The sequence below is a fragment of the Schistocerca americana genome, chromosome 9 (genome assembly GCF_021461395.2).
Source record: "Schistocerca americana isolate TAMUIC-IGC-003095 chromosome 9, iqSchAmer2.1, whole genome shotgun sequence".
Classification (NCBI taxonomy): Eukaryota; Metazoa; Arthropoda; class Insecta; order Orthoptera; family Acrididae; genus Schistocerca; species Schistocerca americana.
Genome location: NC_060127.1, coordinates 41490078 through 41509157, shown reverse-complemented (window position 1 = coordinate 41509157; position 19080 = coordinate 41490078). Strand labels below are relative to the sequence as shown.

Genomic DNA, 19080 nt, shown 5'->3' with positions numbered 1-19080 from the left:
CCCCCCCCTCCCTTAACTATTGTACCGCTAACACTACGTTGATATAACAAATTTATGCAGATTAATTAAATCGATATTCTTCAAATGTGTAGGATAGTTTTTTTAATTCACAGCATCCTACTGGTCGGCGAATTCGATGGGATATACCTTAAACAAAAGATCACTAGTGAAAAACATACCCCGCCACCTGACGCCCGACACTGACCTCGATGCTGCTGACTCCTCAAGCGTTCCCAGGACTTGGGGTGCACCCGTGCCCCCCGCCAGATGGCGACGCGTCCATCAGCTGCAGAGTCACATACAGGTGTCCGTTCAGGCCCCACAAGCGTGAGGTGGCGGCATCCCTTTCATACTCGACACCTGAGAAATTCCTGTCGAAATACGTGTTCACCTAGGCACTGGTATGATGATGCAGAGCTGCGGCTCCAGCGCTATAGAAATCTGTTAAAATGCTTCCCAGAATAGCTCAGGGTGCATCGGGTGCCGTGCGCATGTCTTTATGTGCCCAGAGAGGCTGACACATCGCCACGAGATGTGTGCATAGCATGGCTGGAACTTTCGGTGTGCTAGAGCTACCGGTCTGGAGATGTCCTAATACCACAATGTCGGATGACGGACATCACGCCAGAGATGGATGGTCTGCTTCAACTTATCTTTGAACATATGAACAAAGAATACATCAGCTTACACTCAGAACTTTCCATAGATAAATCCTGCAAAAGTTTCCTACAGTTCATCAAATACATACAAGACTCACAAGAATATTGGAAACTAGAAACACATTTACCAGTGTAACTACAATTAAATATTATGATTGCTGCTGCAGTCTGAGACTGATCGATGTACAGGTAATGTCTCTTCTTGACGGCTTTGGTTCTGGAACGAATCTCAGTATCTATAGCGCACATAATTTTCCACATAAAAATCTCTCTCATTCCCACAGGGTTATCAATGCGCTGAATCTGTACAGTGCCCGAAAAAGTTATGCTATGCCTACACTCACACCGGCTACGGCCAGCCGGTGTGGCCGAGCGGTTCTAGGCGCTTCAGTCTGGAACCCCGCAACAACTACGGTCGCAGGTTCGAATCCTGCCTCAGGCATGGATGTGTGTGATGTCCTTAGGTTAGTTAGGTTTAAGTAGTTCTAAGTTCTAGGGGACTGATGACCTCAGGTGTTAAGTCCCATAGTGCTCAGAGCCAGTTTTGCACACCGGCTACATGTCTCGATTCTCATCACTCCTAGGAAATTAGCTGACAAAGTCTTAGAATCAGTGCTTCTGGAAGGTGCTGCAGCCTGCCAAGTTTCTCCCAAACAAGTGTTATGAAGGACAGGCGTCCGGCACTATGTGATAATGAATAACGTACCCACGGACATAATGCCTGAAAAGACATCACTGACACAGGTTGGTGTGCTGTAATCAACTTCACTATTGATAGAACAACAAAGAAAATGCAAGTTTACGTTTAGGGGTGCCGATGAGGGGACGTATTGTTAGTCATATTGCTGTCCTGTTTGTACACTATAGCAGAGCCAGTTGAACACTTGCATTGCTATATTGTGCAGCTGTTTACGAAATGAATCTATCACCACTTCCGTTCAGATATACTGCTCAGTGCGCAGAAATCACAATTCACTATGTCCAATCTATCCTCCCATTGCGCCTAGACATAGGTATTTCTTTTTGTTTTTACATGAATAGTAGTTTGATTACTTCCCACAAATGTGTGTCGGAACTTAAGCCACGATACCTTTATGTTCAAGCAGCAGCATAACATTTCTGACTATAGGTGTACAAAAAAAAATTATTATGATACATCCACACTTGTACTAGCTGGGTGTCGTTTTCGCACTGAGAAAAAGCCTCCCAACATTATCTATTTGTCAATGAATAAATGATGTAATTACAATTTGAAAAAATTCCTAGAGTCTTTTCGGTTTATCGATTTCACCACTTCCACGGACGGAATCTTCTGGTATTACTGGTATTTTCGATACTTGTAAATGCAGCCAGCATAGAGTGGCTTTGTAGATGGCCTAAGTTTCTAGTTACTCAATGGCTCAATGATTTCTTAGTCGGGGGAAAATTGTGTGATCTGTGTGGTGGAAGCTATGCATGGTATGCACTGACACAAACCCCGACTTGGCGGTCTGAATATATATAAAAGACGCCACTGTATGTTGGCTGGATTTACAAGTATCAAAAATACCAAAAGGTTTCGAGGAAGTGGTGAAATAGATAAACCGAAAAGACTCTAGGACTTTTTAAAATTGTAATTATACCATTTATTCATTGACAAATACGTAATGGTGGGAGGCTTTTTTGCAGTGCGGAAACGACACCCAGCTAGTGCAAGTGTACCACAATTTTTTTATTCACCTGCAATTGATACTCAAAAATGTTATGCTGCTGCTTGAACATAAAGGTACCGTGGCTTATGTTCCGACACACATTTGTGGGAAGTAATCAAACTACTATTCACCTGAAAACAAAGTGAAATACATATGTCTAGTCGTAATGGGAGGATAGATTGGAGATTTGTGATTTCTACACTCTGAGGAGTATAACCGAACGGAAGTGGTGATAGATTCATTTCGTAAACAGTTGCACAATGTAGCAATGCAAGTGTTCAACTGGATCTGCTATAGTGTACAAACAGGATGGGCAATTTGGCTGTAACAATACGTCCCTTCATCGACACCCCTAAGCATACACTCCCACTTTCCTTGTTGTTCTATTGATAATGATGTTGATTACAGTACACTGTCTTTTCAGCCATTACGTCTGCGTGGAAGGTTATTCGTTATCACATACTGCTGGACGCCTGCCATTCATAACACTTGTTTGAGAGAAACTTGGCAGCATGCAGCATCTTCCAGAAGCGCTGATTCGAAGACTGTCAGATAATTTCCTAGGACTGAGGAGAATTGAGACATATAGTCGGTGTGAGTGTAGGCATACCATAATTTTTTTAGGCACTGTGCAGATTCAACACATCGGTAACCCCGAGGGTATGAAGAGAGAAAGAGAGAGATTTTTATGGGGAAAATTATGTGTGCTATAGATACAGAGATTCGTTACACAACCACAGCCTTCAAGAGGAGACATTACCTGTATATCGATTGGTGTCAGACTGCAACAGCAATCGTAATATTTAATTGTAATTAAACTGGTAAATATGTTCCTAGTTCCCAATATTCTTATGAGTCTTGTATGTATTTGATGATATGTAGACAACTTTTGCGGCTTTATCTATAGCGTGTTCTGAGTGTAAGGTGATGTATACTTTGTTCATATCTTCAAAGACAAATTGAAGCAGACCCTCCATCTCTGGTGTGATGCTGTCCCTCATCCAACATTGTGGTATTAGGACATCTCCAGACCAGTAGCTGTAGGACACCAAATGTTCCAGTCATACTATGAACACACTCGTGGCAATGTGTCAGCCTCTCTGGGCACATAAACACAAGCGTGCAGCCGATGTGTCTCGTATGTCCTGTTACGATCGCTAGGAACAATGCACCCTGAGCTTTTCTGGGAAGCATTGGAACAGATTTCTATAGCGCTGGAGCTGCAGCTCTGCATCATCACACGAGTGCCTAGGTGAACACGTATTTCGACAGGAATTTCTCAGGTGTCAGGTATGAATGGGATGTCGCCACCTCATGCTTGTGGGACCTGAACAGACACCTGTATGTGACCCTGCAGCTGATTGGCGCGTCGTCACTACGCAGCGGGTGTGGGTGCACTCCGACTCCTGGGGATGCTTCCGGAGTTGGGGGCGTCGACATCGGTGTCGGGCATCGGGTGACATGGTGTGTTTTTCACTAGTGATCTTTTGTTTAAACCATATTGCATCGATTTCACTGACTAATAGGATGCTGTGAATTAAAAAAATACTACCTCATACATGTGAAGAATATCGATTTAATTAATTTGCAATAATTTTTTATATCAACGTGGTGTTAGCAGTACAGTAGTTAAGGGGAGGGTGTGTGTGAGTGGGTGTCATGGAGCAGAACAGCAGGTTATGTACAGAACATTAGGTTAATTTGCATAATTTTTATGTAACCTGCAGTACAGTAGTTTGAGAGGGGTGAGTGACAAAGAAAAATGTGCCAGAAATGGCTTTCAAAAGCATGTGAAATTCGAAAAGTGTACCAGAAAATGGTGGGAGGACATAACTAATTGCTTAATTTCATAATAAAGACGGTACAATAGTTTAAGGAAAATGAAGAGACATGGAAAACCACTTAACAGAACAATAGGTTAAGTGTCGACAAAGGGCCAAACATTAGGTCGAAAGGTTCCCGGGTTCGATTCCCGGCGGGGTCAGGGATTTTCTCTGCGTCGTGATGGCTGGGTGTTGTGTGCTGTCCTTAGGTTAGTTAGGTTTAAGTAGTTCTAAGTTCTAGGGGACTGATGACCATAGATGTTAAGTCCCATAGTGCTCAGAGCCATTAGGTCAAGACATCTACATTACAATGACGAACATGAGGTTATGCAAACTGTTTACCACATGTAATTACTTCTTATAAGACCTACATGTTTCCAAACAGCATAGAACGATGAGCAAGAGAAATCCAACCTCCACAAACTGAATTTTTTTTAAATAAATATTATACCCTTGTATTTCCTGTTATGAGATTCTTCCTCTCCACCAAAGAGCTCCCAATTTCCATATATTCCATACACTGCCTTGAATCTCTTAAATTGTTTAAATATACAATATCCACATATTTCCTAAATTGTTTAAACAATATTCCATACACTACAATCGAATTCCCTCCAAATGACCGATCAACTGAGTCTTTTTCCCGCCAGTTTCCAGGAGGGGAGGGGCGGGGTTTACTAGAAGGTTAATTAATTGCTCAATGTAATTGAGTAGTCAGTCAAATTGATAAGAGTGAGAATGTCTGTTCCAATAACTCGGACCTGAAAGTATACTTATAGCAGCGAGGTTTCCTGAAGAGTGTGAGGGAGGTGGGAGGGAGGGGGCAGGGGAACAATAGGTTAGGTATCTGTCAATCAAAAGGAAGGAGCTTTTTAGCAGAACAATAGGTTAAGGACCTGTCAGTCAAAGGAGAACAATAGGTTAAGTACCTGTTAATCAAAAGGTGACAATGTGTTTGCCCCTGAGTGCATACCTGCCCCTGATGTATGCAACCCACACTAACAAATGCGCTCGTACGAACTATGTTCCTCTATTGACAGTTCGAATCTGCGTCCGGCCATCCTGATTTATGTTTTCCGCGATCCCCCTAAATTGCTTCAGGCAAATGCCTAGATGGTTCCTTCGAAAAATCATGGCCGACTTCCTTCCCCATCCTTCCTTAATCTGATGGAACCAACGACCTGACTGTTTGGTGCCCTCCCTCATCTGTTATTTGACATTAACATGGTATGTGTCGACCATTCGCCATTATCACGGTTCGAACTCTGCACGAGAGAAATTCAATGAGATATCTGAATGGAGGAATGGCTGGCCATTCTTCCTCAAGAGGCAAAGCCAGAAAAGATTTGAGGTCGAAAACGAAGTCGACGTCCTAATTAATCGCAGAAGTGTTCCGTTTGTTTCATGTCAGGACTCTGGGCAGGCCAATCCATTTCGGGAATATAACTGTCCACAAACCATTGCTTCACACGTGCTGCTTTGTGAAAGGGTGCATTGTCATCATCATCTCCCATCTGTTCCTCTGTGCAGAACACAATGCTGTAAAATGTGTTTGTATACTTCCACATTTTGCGTTTTCTTAAGCGCTGTAAGGTGACCATGCCCTAAAAACAAAACATCCCCATAACGTAACACCACCGCCTGTGCACTTCACTGTTGGCACTACACATGATGGAAGGTAGCGTTCCCCATACATTCGCTAAACCCAAACCTCTACATCGAATTGCCACAGACTACAGAGTGACTCATCGCTCCAAATCTCTTGTTTCCAGTCATCCACTGCTCATTGCCCTTTAGACCACCTCAAACGCCGCTTACCGTTGACTATTAGAAGATGCTCCACTACTGTACGCCATTCTGTTGAGTGTTTCCTCCCACTGATTTCATGCAGTTTTTTAGAGCAATCCTCCGCAATGCTGAACGTTGTCTGTCAGTCACTACGTGAGGTTGGCCTGGTCTTGGGTTGTCGTTCCTTCACGTGTCCACTTCACATGTGCGTCGTCAAGAATCCACTCGGGCAGCCTTAAAAGGATTGAAATGTCCCTGATGGATCTGTTATCCAGGTGACATCCAAAGATTAGTGCACATTCGAAGTCACTGAGCTTTCCTGATCAACCAGTTCTGTTGTTGCTGCTCCTCTACTCACATCACAACGCTCCCCCAAACCCCTCCTGTGATACTACCGGGTTCGCACTCGTGATACCTACTGATCAGTTTCACAGTGCATAGGGACCTCCAGATACTCTTGATCAGGTATGCATTTTTGATTGCCTGTACTAGCTGCCACAGCCAGCTTTCAAAACCACGAGTAGCTAAAACAGGCGTTTCACGCTCCTTTGGATTGTTTTTATACAGAGTCCGCCAGAAAAATGTATACACTCTTTGTCAGGCTCTATCGAGATATCGATATTGTCATTCGATTTGAGTTACGAGTGTGCTGTAGTATAGTCTTTGGCTCAGCAGATGTTAGTACTTTCATCTCAGTATTGAGAAAACAAGATAGCTGGAGCACACTTGACATTCGAGCATGGAAAATTTATTGTGAAATGGTTTTTCAAGTTTGACAATGCGATTGAAGTGCAACGTCAGTGGAGGCGGGAGTCTGAAACAGAACCGCCAACCCGCCTAACAATTAAACGCATCATTGCCGAGTTTGACCTGCGTGGAACGATTTGTGATATTCACAAGGGAAGATCAGGAAGACAGCGTACAGCTACAAGTCCTGCTTCGTCGGCTCTCCACAGAAGTCTGCTACGCAATGTGCACGCAAATTGGTGGTTAGCAGCACACGTGTACGAAGAATTCTGAAAGTCGCAAACTGGAAAGTTTACATTCCATGATTACTGCACACGGTTAATGTTGACGATCCTGTTCGCCGAATGCAATTTTGCGAATGGTATCAGCAAATGGTAACTGATGACGAACAATTTGTGACGAAGGTAGTGTGGAGTGACGAGGCACAATTTAAACTTAATGGAACCGTGAATCGGCATAACAGTGTGTACTGGGCACCGGAAAATCCGCTTGTTAATGTGGGTAAATCGGTCAACCTACCAGGGGTTCGTGTGTGGTGTCGACTCGTCTAGGGGCTTAGTAGGACATTTTTACTTTGATGCTGCTGTCACTGGAAATGTTGCGCACATCAATTTTGCCAGGTATACGTGCACTTTATGAAAGAGGTCTTCTACCAACGGGACGGGGCGCCACCACACTACCACCTAGCTATACGAGCTTCCCTGAATGACAACTTTCCGGGGCATTGGATTGGACAAAGAGGGTCCATTGAGTTCCCTCCACGGTTGCCAGATCTAACACCTATGGACTTGTGGGGAACTGTGAAAGATAACGTCTATCGACGTAAGCCACGCACGGTGGAGGAACTTCGCCAGGTAATTACAGCGTCATGTGCAGCGGTCTCCACTGCAACGTTGACTCGCGTAGTTGCGACAACCGCTCGTCGTTCTGTTATGTGTATAGCTACCAACGGTGAACATTTAAAGTAACCATTTGCTAAACTGAAGGTTGTACAATATGTGTGATCAATTACGAGGGTGAGTCAAATGAAAACCTTAAATTTTTAAAAAATATTTTGTATGGTGCAGAAGTGGTACAAAGCTGCATCACTTTTCAACATAATCGCCCCCACGCTCAATGCAAGTCCTGCAGCGCTTACAAAGTGCATAAATTCCTTTTGGTAGTCCGCGCAACCACTCATGCATCGCGTGGCGTACCTCTTCACCAGAACGGAACTTCTTTCCTCCCGTTGCGTCTTTGAGTGGTCCAAACATATGGAAATCACTTGGGGCAAGGTCTGGTGAGTATGGTGGATGAGGAAGACACTCAAAATGCAGGTTTGTGATTGTTGCAACTGTTGTACGGGCAGTGTGGGGCCTTGCATTGTCATGTTGCAAAACGACACCTGCTGACAGCAATCCACGTCGCTTTGATTTAATTGCATTCCGCAGATGATTTTTTAGGAGATCTGTGTATGATGCACTGGTGACAGTGGTCCCTCTAGGCATGTAATGCTCCAAAATGACGCCTTTTTCGTCCCAAAAGAGAGTCAGCATAACCTTCCCTGCTGATGGTTCTGTTCGAAAGTTCTCTGGTTTTGGTAATGAGGAATGGCGCCATTCTTTGATTGCTCTCTTCGTTTCCGGTTGGTGGAAGTGAACCCATGTTTCGTCCCCAGTAACGATTCTTGCAAGGAAGACATCAACTTCTCGTTCAAAGTGCCGAAGAAGTTTTTTACAAGCATCAACACGTAGTTCTCTCATTTCACGAGTCAGCTGCCGTGGCAGCCACCTTGCAGACACATTGTGAAACTGGAGCACATCATGCACAGGGTGGTGTGCTGACCCATGACTAATCTGTAAACATTCTGCAATATCATACAGTCACTCTGCGGTTTTCCTTCACTATGGCTTCAACTGCTGCAATGTTCTGTGGAGCCACAACTTGTTGTGCCTGACCTGGACGAGGAGCATCTTCCACTGAAGTCACACCATTTGCGAACTTCCTACTACATTCGTAGACTTGCTGCTGTGACAAACATGCATCACCATACTGAACCATCATTCGTCGATGAATTTCAATAGGTTTCACACCTTCACTACGTCAAAAACCGAATAACAGAGCGCTGTTCTTCCCTGGTGCAAGTAGCAAGTGGGGGGGGGGGGGGGGGGGCATCTTTATACTGATGCTAAGACGGTATGTGTGTATCTGCACTATGCTGCGACCTACAGCCCATTCTGCACTCTGTCTGTAGCACGCTTAGCAACCTACAGGATAACGGCGCGAAATTTCGATTTGTTATTACAAATTTAAGGTTTTCATTTGACTCATCCTCGTGTTAAATGTAAAATAAACACATAATACTTTCCGTTCCTTAAAGTGTGTATAGATTTTTCTCGCGGACTCTCAATTCGAGAGTTTTGCTCCCTTAAGATCATCGTACCTACAGGTATGTGGTAGGATACTGGGGAAACTCTTCTTTCGTTCACTAAGCAATCGTGGGAACTGTGCCGAATATCTTCCAGAAGCCAAGGAACACGGCATCAGTTTAGGGAACCCAGTTTCAGACCCCTGGCTTTGCCATTCTGCAGTGCGTTTTAACCTGTAAGGCAGCTTATCACTATATGTATGCTGCTAATTACATTGAGGTGAAAGAAGTCGTGGAACATGTCCTGACATCGTGTCGGACCCCCTTTTGTCCTGCGTGCTGCAGCACCTCCACGTGGCTTGGACTCAACAGGTCACGGGAAGTACCCTGCAGAAGTACTGAGCCACGCTGCTTCTAAAGCCGTCCATTACTGCGAAGGTATACGAACTGAGCTCTCGATTACGCCCCATAAATGTTCGACGAGAGTCGTGTCGGGCCATCCGCGTGGCCAGATCATTCACTTTAATTGTCCAGAAACGTCATCAAATCAGTTGTGAACAATTGTAGCCCAGTGACATGGTGCATCGTCATCCATAAAAACTCCATCGTTGTTTGGAAACATGAAGCCTCCAAGTAGCCGAACATAACCACTTCCATTCAATGACAGGATAAATTGGACAACAGGACCCAGTCCATTCCATGTAAGCACAGCCACACCATTATGGAGCCACTGGCAGCGTGCGCAGTGCCTTGTTGACAACTTGTATCCATGGCTTCGTAGGGTTTGCACCATCCCCGAACTCTACGATCACCTCTTTACCAATTGAAATCGGGAATCATCTGACAAAGCCACGGTTTTCGAGTCGCCTAGGGTCCAACCGATGTGGTCACGAGCCCAAGAGAGAAGCTGCAGACGATGCCAGTGCGTTATCCGTGGTGACTGGTAATGCCTAAAATTTGACACTCTCGGGACACTGTGGATCTCTGAATATTGCATTCCCTAACGATTTCCCAAATGGAATGTCCCATGCGTCTTACTCCAAGTACTATTCCTCGCTCAAAGTCCGTTATTTCCTGTCTTACAGCCAGAATCACGTCGTATACCTTTTCACATAAATCACTTGGGTACAAATGACAGCTGCGCCAATGTACTGCCCTTTTATACCTTGTGTACGCGATACTACCGCCATCCTACATGCGCATATCGCTAGCCTATGACTTTCGTCACCTCAGTATATTACCAGTCGTTACGGCATATATTGTGTTACAGGCGTCCGCTGTAAACACAACACTTCTCACGAGTCCAGTGGAGGTCGGCCTTTACTATGAAACGCTTTGCCCGCACTGCCGGAGGTTCGTCATCGAGCACTTGCTTCCGGCGTATCTAAAAGCTCCAGAACGGATCAAGCTTAAACTGGTCCCGTATGGAAATGCTGAGGTAAGTAATATTTACTCCATTTCAATATTTTTAATAGCTATTGCTCGTCGTATTTCAGAGGACTGAAACTGTTAACTTCAGCACAGACGGCTTTATTTGACGGCGTCCATCACAGGGTCGTGACTGGATTGGGGATTTCTTGTTAGATGCGGAGAGTTGTTGACATATGTAGAAGAGGCATCAGCTGTCCCTCAGGGAAGTGTGTTGGGACCCTTGTTGTTCATGTCGTATATTAATGACCTCGCAGACTTTGGCAGATGATGTAGTTAAGTACGAGGGTCGTTCGATAATGAAAGAGACAAACTGATGTAGAAATGAAATAGTTTGTAAGAGGAGGTCTGTACTTTCTTGAGTTTAGGTTGGTATCACTGGGATGAGCTGAGAACAGCTGACGGATAAAAATTGTTTTGTGTATTACTTCAAAATTGCAATTAGCGATGATATGTCCACTTGAAGTCTCCACTTTAGTTGAAAAATGTTAGGTGATCCGGTTTTTTTTTTTTTTTTTTTTTTTATGAAGGTGAAAATCCGACTAAAATCTTTCCTCGCATAATTTTCGTTTTTTGCGGTCTGGAGGTGAAAATCCGACTAAAGTCCTTTCCCGAATGGTTTTATAGCATGATGAAAGCTATACAAACCGCAGAAACTTTTACAGATAGTGGAACAGTCTAAAAACACTCGAACCTTAGCGACTAACGAGCAACGTATTGGTCGGCCAATTCGTGTCAACTCCTTCCCTTGAAACCGGCACTGACGAGATATTCGTGAAGCCGGCGTGTTTGCAATTCGACACATAGCGAAACCAGTTGCAGTAAGTGTTGGTACCGTTCCTAACGTTGTGAGTAAGAAGCTCAAGTTCAGAAAAAAAGGTGTAAGGTGTATCTCGAAACATTTAACACAACACAAAAAAAGACTTAAAGTGTGTGCAGGCTTGAAAGAACGCTATTAAAGGGAAGGTGGTCTTTTTCCAAAAATGATTTTAACTTCTGATAAAACTTGGGTTCACCATTTTGAACCAGAGTCCAAAAAACAAAGCAGGGAGTGGAAGCGCACCAGCTCACCTGTCCGAAAGAAATTCAGAACGCAATCAACGGCGTGAAAAGCCATGCTGACCGTCTTTTGGGGTGACCAAGGTGCAGCCTTTGGTAGTTATTTCGAAGATCAGCGTACAAGAAACAATGCCCGCTGCTCAGACACGCTTATAAAGTAAAGCCATCAATGAGAGAAAAACGTCGTGGATCTCAAAGGAAACGCGTGATATTGCTTCACGACAATGGACACCCTCACACCGTCCATTTGGCCGGTTGAATAATTGGGTTGGGACATACTATAGTTGGTTCGTCATTGGAATAAACATGATGTAAACAAACACAAGTGCATTGATTGGTCAGCAGCCGTACCTCTGCTACACTGGTGTTGTGCCGCTCTTGGGAGTAGGTCCTACTTACGTATTAGATATCTTATTACTATATCATTGTAAATGAAACTTTAAGACGTTTTGATACACTCCTGGAAATTGAAATAAGAACACCGTGAATTCATTGTCCCAGGAAGGGGAAACTTTATTGACACATTCCTGGGGTCAGATACATCACATGATCACACTGACAGAACCACAGGCACATAGACACTGGCAACAGAGCATGCACAATGTCGGCACTAGTACAGTGTATATCCACCTTTCGCAGCAATGCAGGCTGCTATTCTCCCATGGAGACGATCGTAGAGATGCTGGATGTAGTCCTGTGGAACGGCTTGCCATGCCATTTCCACCTGGCGCCTCAGTTGGACCAGCGTTCGTGCTGGACGTGCAGACCGCGTTAGACGACGCTTCATCCAGTCCCAAACATGCTCAATGGGGGACAGATCCGGAGATCTTGCTGGCCAGGGTAGTTGACTTACACCTTCTAGAGCACGTTGGGTGGCACGGGATACATGCGGACGTGCATTGTCCTGTTGGAACAGCAAGTTCCCTTGCCGGTCTAGGAATGGTAGAACGATGGGTTCGATGACGGTTTGGATGTACCGTGCACTATTCAGTGTCCCCTCGACGATCACCAGTGGTGTACGGCCAGTGTAGGAGATCGCTCCCCACACCATGATGCCGGGTGTTGGCCCTGTGTGCCTCGGTCGTATGCAGTCCTGATTGTGGCGCTCACCTGCACGGCGCCAAACACGCATACGACCATCATTGGCACCAAGGCAGAAGCGACTCTCATCGCTGAAGACGACACGTCTCCATTCGTCCCTCCATTCACGCCTGTCGCGACACCACTGGAGGCGGGCTGCACGATGTTGGGGCGTGAGCGGAAGACGGCCTAACGGTGTACGGGACCGTAGCACAGCTTCATGGAGACGGTTGCGAATGGTCCTCGCCGATACCCCAGGAGCAACAGTGTCCCTAATTTGCTGGGAAGTGGCGGTGCGGTCCCCTACGGCACTGCGTAGGATCCTACGGTCTTGGCGTGCATCCGTGCGTCGCTGCGGTCCGGTCCCAGGTCGACGGGCACGTGCACCTTCCGCCGACCACTGGCGACAACATCGATGTACTGTGGAGACCTCACGCCCCACGTGTTGAGCAATTCGGCGGTACGTCCACCCGGCCTCCCGCATGCCTACTATACGCCCTCGCTCAAAGTCCGTCAACTGCACATACGGTTCACGTCCACGCTGTCGCGGCATGCTACCAGTGTTAAAGACTGCGATGGAGCTCCGTATGCCACGGAAAACTGGCTGACACTGACGGCGGCGGTGCACAAATGCTGCGCAGCTAGCGCCATTCGACGGCCAACACCGCTGTTCTTGGTGTGTCCGCTGTGCCGTGCGTGTGATCATTGCTTGTACAGCCCTCTCGCAGTGTCCGGAGCAAGTATGGTGGGTCTGACACACCGGTGTCAATGTGTTCTTTTTTCCATTTCCAGGAGTGTATATTAACACCATCAACGTTTTTCGTAATCATACTTTAGCTACGAAATTTTTATTTAAAAAATCGTGTACAGTACCAGTCTCCGTAAACGCTACTTTTGCTCTGATTGTCCCACTGTTCATACGTACTGTGCAAATGGTTGACACTGCTTCCTGCTTCGTAGTAAAACGTGCGCACGGTACAACGTTAATGGCGAGGAACGAGTTGTTCTTAATGTTTCTCACAAGCTTACAGAGAAAAATCAGCTTTATTATCTTTGGGACTCAAAATCGGCAGAAGGCCCAACACTTAAAATTCAACAACATAAAAAATTTTAAAATGCCAAAGGCCTTACGTGAAACACTGCTTTGAACTAAGATAAGGCCCTAAGAGCAAAACAACTCAAACTCAAAATCGGCTGAAGGCCCAACACTTAAAATTCAACAACATTAGAACCTTTAAAATGCCAAACGTCTTACGTGAAACAGTTCTTTAAATTAGGCTGAAGGCCTAAAAAGTCTTATACCTTAAGGGCAAAACAACTTTAATTTTAAAAAATCGGCTAGAAGCCATTCAACTACAAACAACAAGAACAAATAAAAAAAGGCAGTACACCCAAGACCGCTCAGATGTTCGAGGGTCGGCCTGGAATTCAAACATTAACGCTCGCTTAGGTGAGACAGGCAGTCGGGCCAACCATTCACGATCCGACGACAACCCAACTGACCGACAGTCAACGGACCAAGCGACAAGATGTCCCAACAGCCCACAACGAAACTCAAACGACACAATGTGAACAGTTGGGGCTGGCTGGTAGATAAAGTAAAGACTTAACTTTCGTGTCCAGGATGGGTAAGCCACGGGCCTCATAGCAATGGGAACAGCCCCTCACACTCTGACCCGTGTAGAGACCGCCAGGGATCCCGGCCAAACCACGTCCCGCGGAGAATGCTCCAGGCCAACCGACCGACTGCCGAGGCCTGGAAACGGTGAAAGGAGCAAGTATACGTCGGCCGATGAGACGACCAACCGAACGACCGACCAACGGTCGTCCCGCTCCAATCTCCTTCCGTCGGACAGTTCATGTGTGTCGCCAGGGGTCAGCGAGCACTGGCTGTCGGCGCCCCACCGGCGCTCCGTCCCCGACTTCACTGCTGCTGCGTGCCGACTGCACTGCTGGTCCGTCCCGAACTGACTCCAGACACGCGGCGACCCGGAAACACTATTGGTCGCTCCAGCGATGGTACGGCATTGCTCTTATCGATACGCGCTGCTGCTGCCGCCCACGGGCAAGTAAGGCAGGAAGTTAGTGACGCCAGTAAATGGAATAAGAAGACGAGGCGGCAGTACCGTAATACAAGATGACAAACAATAAGTGGGATAAACGCGAGCCGTGCACGGCTCAATTCAATTGGTTCAATTGGCTCTGAGCACTATGGGACTTAACTGCTGTGGCCATCAGTCCCCTAGAACTTAGAACTACTTAAACCTAACTAACCTAAGGACACCACACACATCCATGCCCGAGGTAGGATTCGAACCTGCGACCGTAGCAGTCACGCGGTTCCAGACTGTAGCGCCTCGAACCGCTCGGCCACACCAGCCGGCGCACGGCTCAGTGAGGTTTCAAGAATTAACTGAAGTACAAAAAATGTATTTTAATAAAATTTACATGCATTGTAGTATAGGTCTTGCATTATTTTTCCACATAGTCACCATTTACCTAAATACATTTTGTCATCCGCGGGACGAGCTTTTTAATCCTGAGTTTTAGACATCTGCCGCCTCCTTTTTCAGCCAGTTCTTCACTTCGATTTTCACCTCGTCGTCGTCGGAAAAGTGTTTTCCACGAAAGTGTTCCTTCAATTTAGTGAACAGGCACTAGGTGCGAGATTAGGGCTGTGAGAGGGGTTGCTAAAAACTTCCCAACCAACGGCTCTTGTGTTACACGGGCGGTGTGCGGACAAGCAGTGTCATGAGGGAGACAGACTCCCGTTGCTAGCATACAGTGACATTTGTTTTGTATGGCTCTGCGAAGTTCCTCCAAGGTCTCACAGTATCTTGCAGGATTTATTGTTTCACCTCTTTCCAAAACAATCAACGAACAGAACCCTTATCCTATCCCAAAACACTGACACCATGATTTTCCTTGCTGTTTGCTGAGTTTTGAACTTTGTGGCTGAAGGAGAATGAGTATGGCGCCACTACATTGATTGTCGTTTGCTCTCTAGAGTACGGTGATAAGCCCAAGTATCATCCCCTGTCACTACAGAGTAGAGAAAAGCCTCGCCTTCAGTCTCAAAACGGTCAGGAAATTCACCAGCAGCACTGACTGTTTATTTTGTGTGCTTCGGTAAGCATCTCGGCAACCCATCGCGCACACAACTTGCGATGATTTAGTCGATCACTTACGACTTCATGCACAACAGTTCGTGAAATGTTTGGACAAACTGCTTGCAGGTCGTCAGTTGTCGAACGGCGATCAGAGAGATGTCCAATTTCCTGCTCCACATGATCAGTCGCAACAGACGGCCTTCCGCTTCTGTCTTCATCGTGAATTTCCGTCCTTCCAGAATTGAAATTCCGTACATGTTTCGTCAAATGCTGCCTTTACATTTCGTGCTCTCCACAAACTAAAACAATTTCGCTATGACGTTCATGCCCTTAGCATTTAGGTAGCGAATTACATAGTGCACTTCGCACTTGGCGGGAGCCGGAATGATGGTGCCCACTTCTGACAGTCACCACGGCAGTAATCGACAAGGAGGTTCGGGGGAGGAGGGAAGAATAACGAGGGCGGTGCCAGCAGACCCTCCTGAACGAGAAGACCTAGGACGCAGCGCCCAGGCGGCAGGAGAACGGACGCTGTACCTGGACCGAGGCACCTGATGATGGCAACGTGGTCGAGTGCCGAAATATTGTCTCCTATGCACACTCATACCAGGCTGTTCACCCGAGATTTATTTCGTCATAAAATACGCCTGGAGAAATTGAAGAATCACATCACATACCTCTACGGGGAGGAGATGTATCGCAGCATGAAAAGGATCGACAAGCTGCCATCGGAGAAGTCGTCTACTTAGCTCTTTTGTTTTTCTAATGAAGTGCCAAGAAGAACGTTTGGTACCGAATTTTGCTAAGGTCAAGCATCACAGCGAGTCAGCGGCGTCCAGAAGAATCAAGAAACGTGCCAGCCTAGCTTTGGTACGAGAGAGAATGGGAATGCTCGTTCCTTCCGCTGGCTTTCCGCGATGCGGCAGTCGTACCAACTTTCCCCACGGACATTCCATGCTGAAGCTACATGCCTTATAACCTTAGTTTCCCTCGTGCAATGATCACGCGAGTTAACATCCATCGAGATGAGGTTTTCACCAAAATGTTGGCGATATGGTCCCAACATTGGTTGCACAACCTCGTTCCTGTTCCACGGGGAAGTGACATTAACCTCAACTATCAGGAGAGTTGTACAGTGCCCCGTGTAATGCCATTCAGAACATTACTCCACCACCATTTTGATGTGGGTCACAGAGTTGAAGGCGTCCGATATTACCGGGTTATCTCCGGACATGTCGTCTGTGATTTATCAGGGTACAAACAGATCCGAGTTTCGTCCGTAAACAACACCCGACGTTACTCCGGGAGGTCCTGTCTGCACGAATTCTTGCCCATCTGTAACGCAGTCCATGGCGTTGTGGTATACGACTTGGTGGTCATCAGAAGCGGAGATGACATCATACAATCGTCTCCCAACACTTTGATGTCAGACACGACGTCCTGTAGCTTCTTATGACGCCGAATTCAATTCTGGACCACATTGCCCTTGGTCTGTATCACTCTGAAGTCGTAGATATCGAACATCCTGTGTTCCCGTCGAACGTGGACGGACTGAGCGGCATAAGTCCTCAACACTACCTGTAAATTGGAACCAATCGCACACGTCACTTTCACACGTCGAGCGACTTCCCCAATAGATGATTCTTCAGTGCGTAATACACTCCTGGAAATTGAAAGAAGAACACCGTGAATTCATTGTCCCAGGAAGGGGAAACTTTATTGACACATACCTGGGGTCAGATACATCACATGATCACACTGACAGAACCACAGTCACATAGACACAGGCAACAGAGCATGCACAATGTCGGCACTAGTACAGTGTATATCCACCTTTCGCAGCAATGCAGGCTGCTATTCTCCCATGGAGACGATCGTAGAGATGCTGGATGTAGTCCTGTGGAACGGCTTGCCATGCCATTTCCACCTGGCGCCTCAGTTGGACCAGCGTTCGTGCTGGACGTGAAGACCGCGTGAGACGACGCTTCATCCAGTCCCAAACATGCTCAATGGGGGACAGATCCGGAGATCTTGCTGGCCAGGGTAGTTGACTTACACCTTCTAGAGCACGTTGGGTGGCACGGGATACATGCGGACGTGCATTGTCCTGTTGAAACAGCAAGTTCCCTTGCCGGTCTAGGAATGGTAGAACGATGGGTTCGATGACGGTTTGGATGTACCGTGCACTATTCAATGTCCCCTCGACGATCACCAGTGGTGTACGGCCAGTGTAGGAGATCGCTCCCCACACCATGATGCCGGGTGTTGGCCCTGTGTGCCTCAGTCGTATGCAGTCCTGATTGTGGCGCTCACCTGCACGGCGCCAAACACGCATACGACCATCATTGGCACCAAGGCAGAAGCGACTCTCATCGCTGAAGACGACACGTCTCCATTCGTCCCTCCATTCACGCCTGTCGCGACACCACTGGAGGCGGGCTGCACGATGTTGGGGCGTGAGCGGAAGACGGCCTAACGGTGTGCGGGACCGTAGCCCAGCTTCATGGAGACGGTTGCGAATGGTCCTCGCCGATACCCCAGGAGCAACAGTGTCCCTAATTTGCTGGGAAGTGGCGGTGCGGTCCCCTACGGCACTGCGTAGGATCCTACGGTCTTGGCGTGCATCCGTGCGTCGCTGCAGTCCGGTCCCAGGTCGACGGGCACGTGCACCTTCCGCCGACCACTGGCGACAACATCAATGTACTGTGGAGACCTCACGCCCCACGTGTTGAGCAATTCGGCGGTACGTCCACCCGGCCTCCCGCATGCCCACTATACGCCCTCGCTCAAAGTCCGTCAACTGGACATACGGTTCACGTCCACGCTGTCGCGGCATGCTACCAGTGTTAAAGACTGCGATGGAGCTCCGTATGCCACGGCAAACTGGCTGACACTGACGGCGGCGGTGCACAAATGGTGCGCAGCTAGCGCCATTCGACGGCCAACACCGCGGTTCCTGGTGTGTCCGCTGTGCCGTGCGTGTGATCATTGCTTGTACAGCCCTCTCGCAGTGTCCGGAGCAAGTATGGTGGGTCTGACACACCGGTGTCAATGTGTTCTTTTTTCCATTTCCAGGAGTCTATTATGATGCGGATACGATAATTGGTCACGACTGACTTTCGTGCCATGAAGGATGTCCACTACACTGCTCCACAGGCGTCTCTGATGCGTCCTTACTGGTGCTTTACTTTCAACTGAAACGCTTCAGTGCTTTCGAGTGCCGGCCGGAATGGCCGTGCGGTTCTAGGCGCTACAGTTAGGAACCGTGGGACCGCTACGGTCGCAGGTGCGAATCCTGCCTCGGGCATGAATGTGTGTGTTGTCCTTAGGTTAGTTAGGTTTAAGTAG

General features: G+C 47.1%; 1 protein-coding gene across 1 annotated transcript in view; it reads left to right on the top strand.

Moving 5' to 3' along the window:
- Positions 1–19080, top strand: part of LOC124551168 (gamma-interferon-inducible lysosomal thiol reductase-like) — a 30630-nt gene that overhangs the window by 4545 nt on the left and 7005 nt on the right. Inside the window, exon 2 of the mRNA XM_047126151.1 lies at positions 10326–10493. Within this exon, the coding sequence (XP_046982107.1) occupies positions 10326–10493 (168 nt within the window). The remainder of the gene's footprint in view (positions 1–10325; positions 10494–19080) is intronic.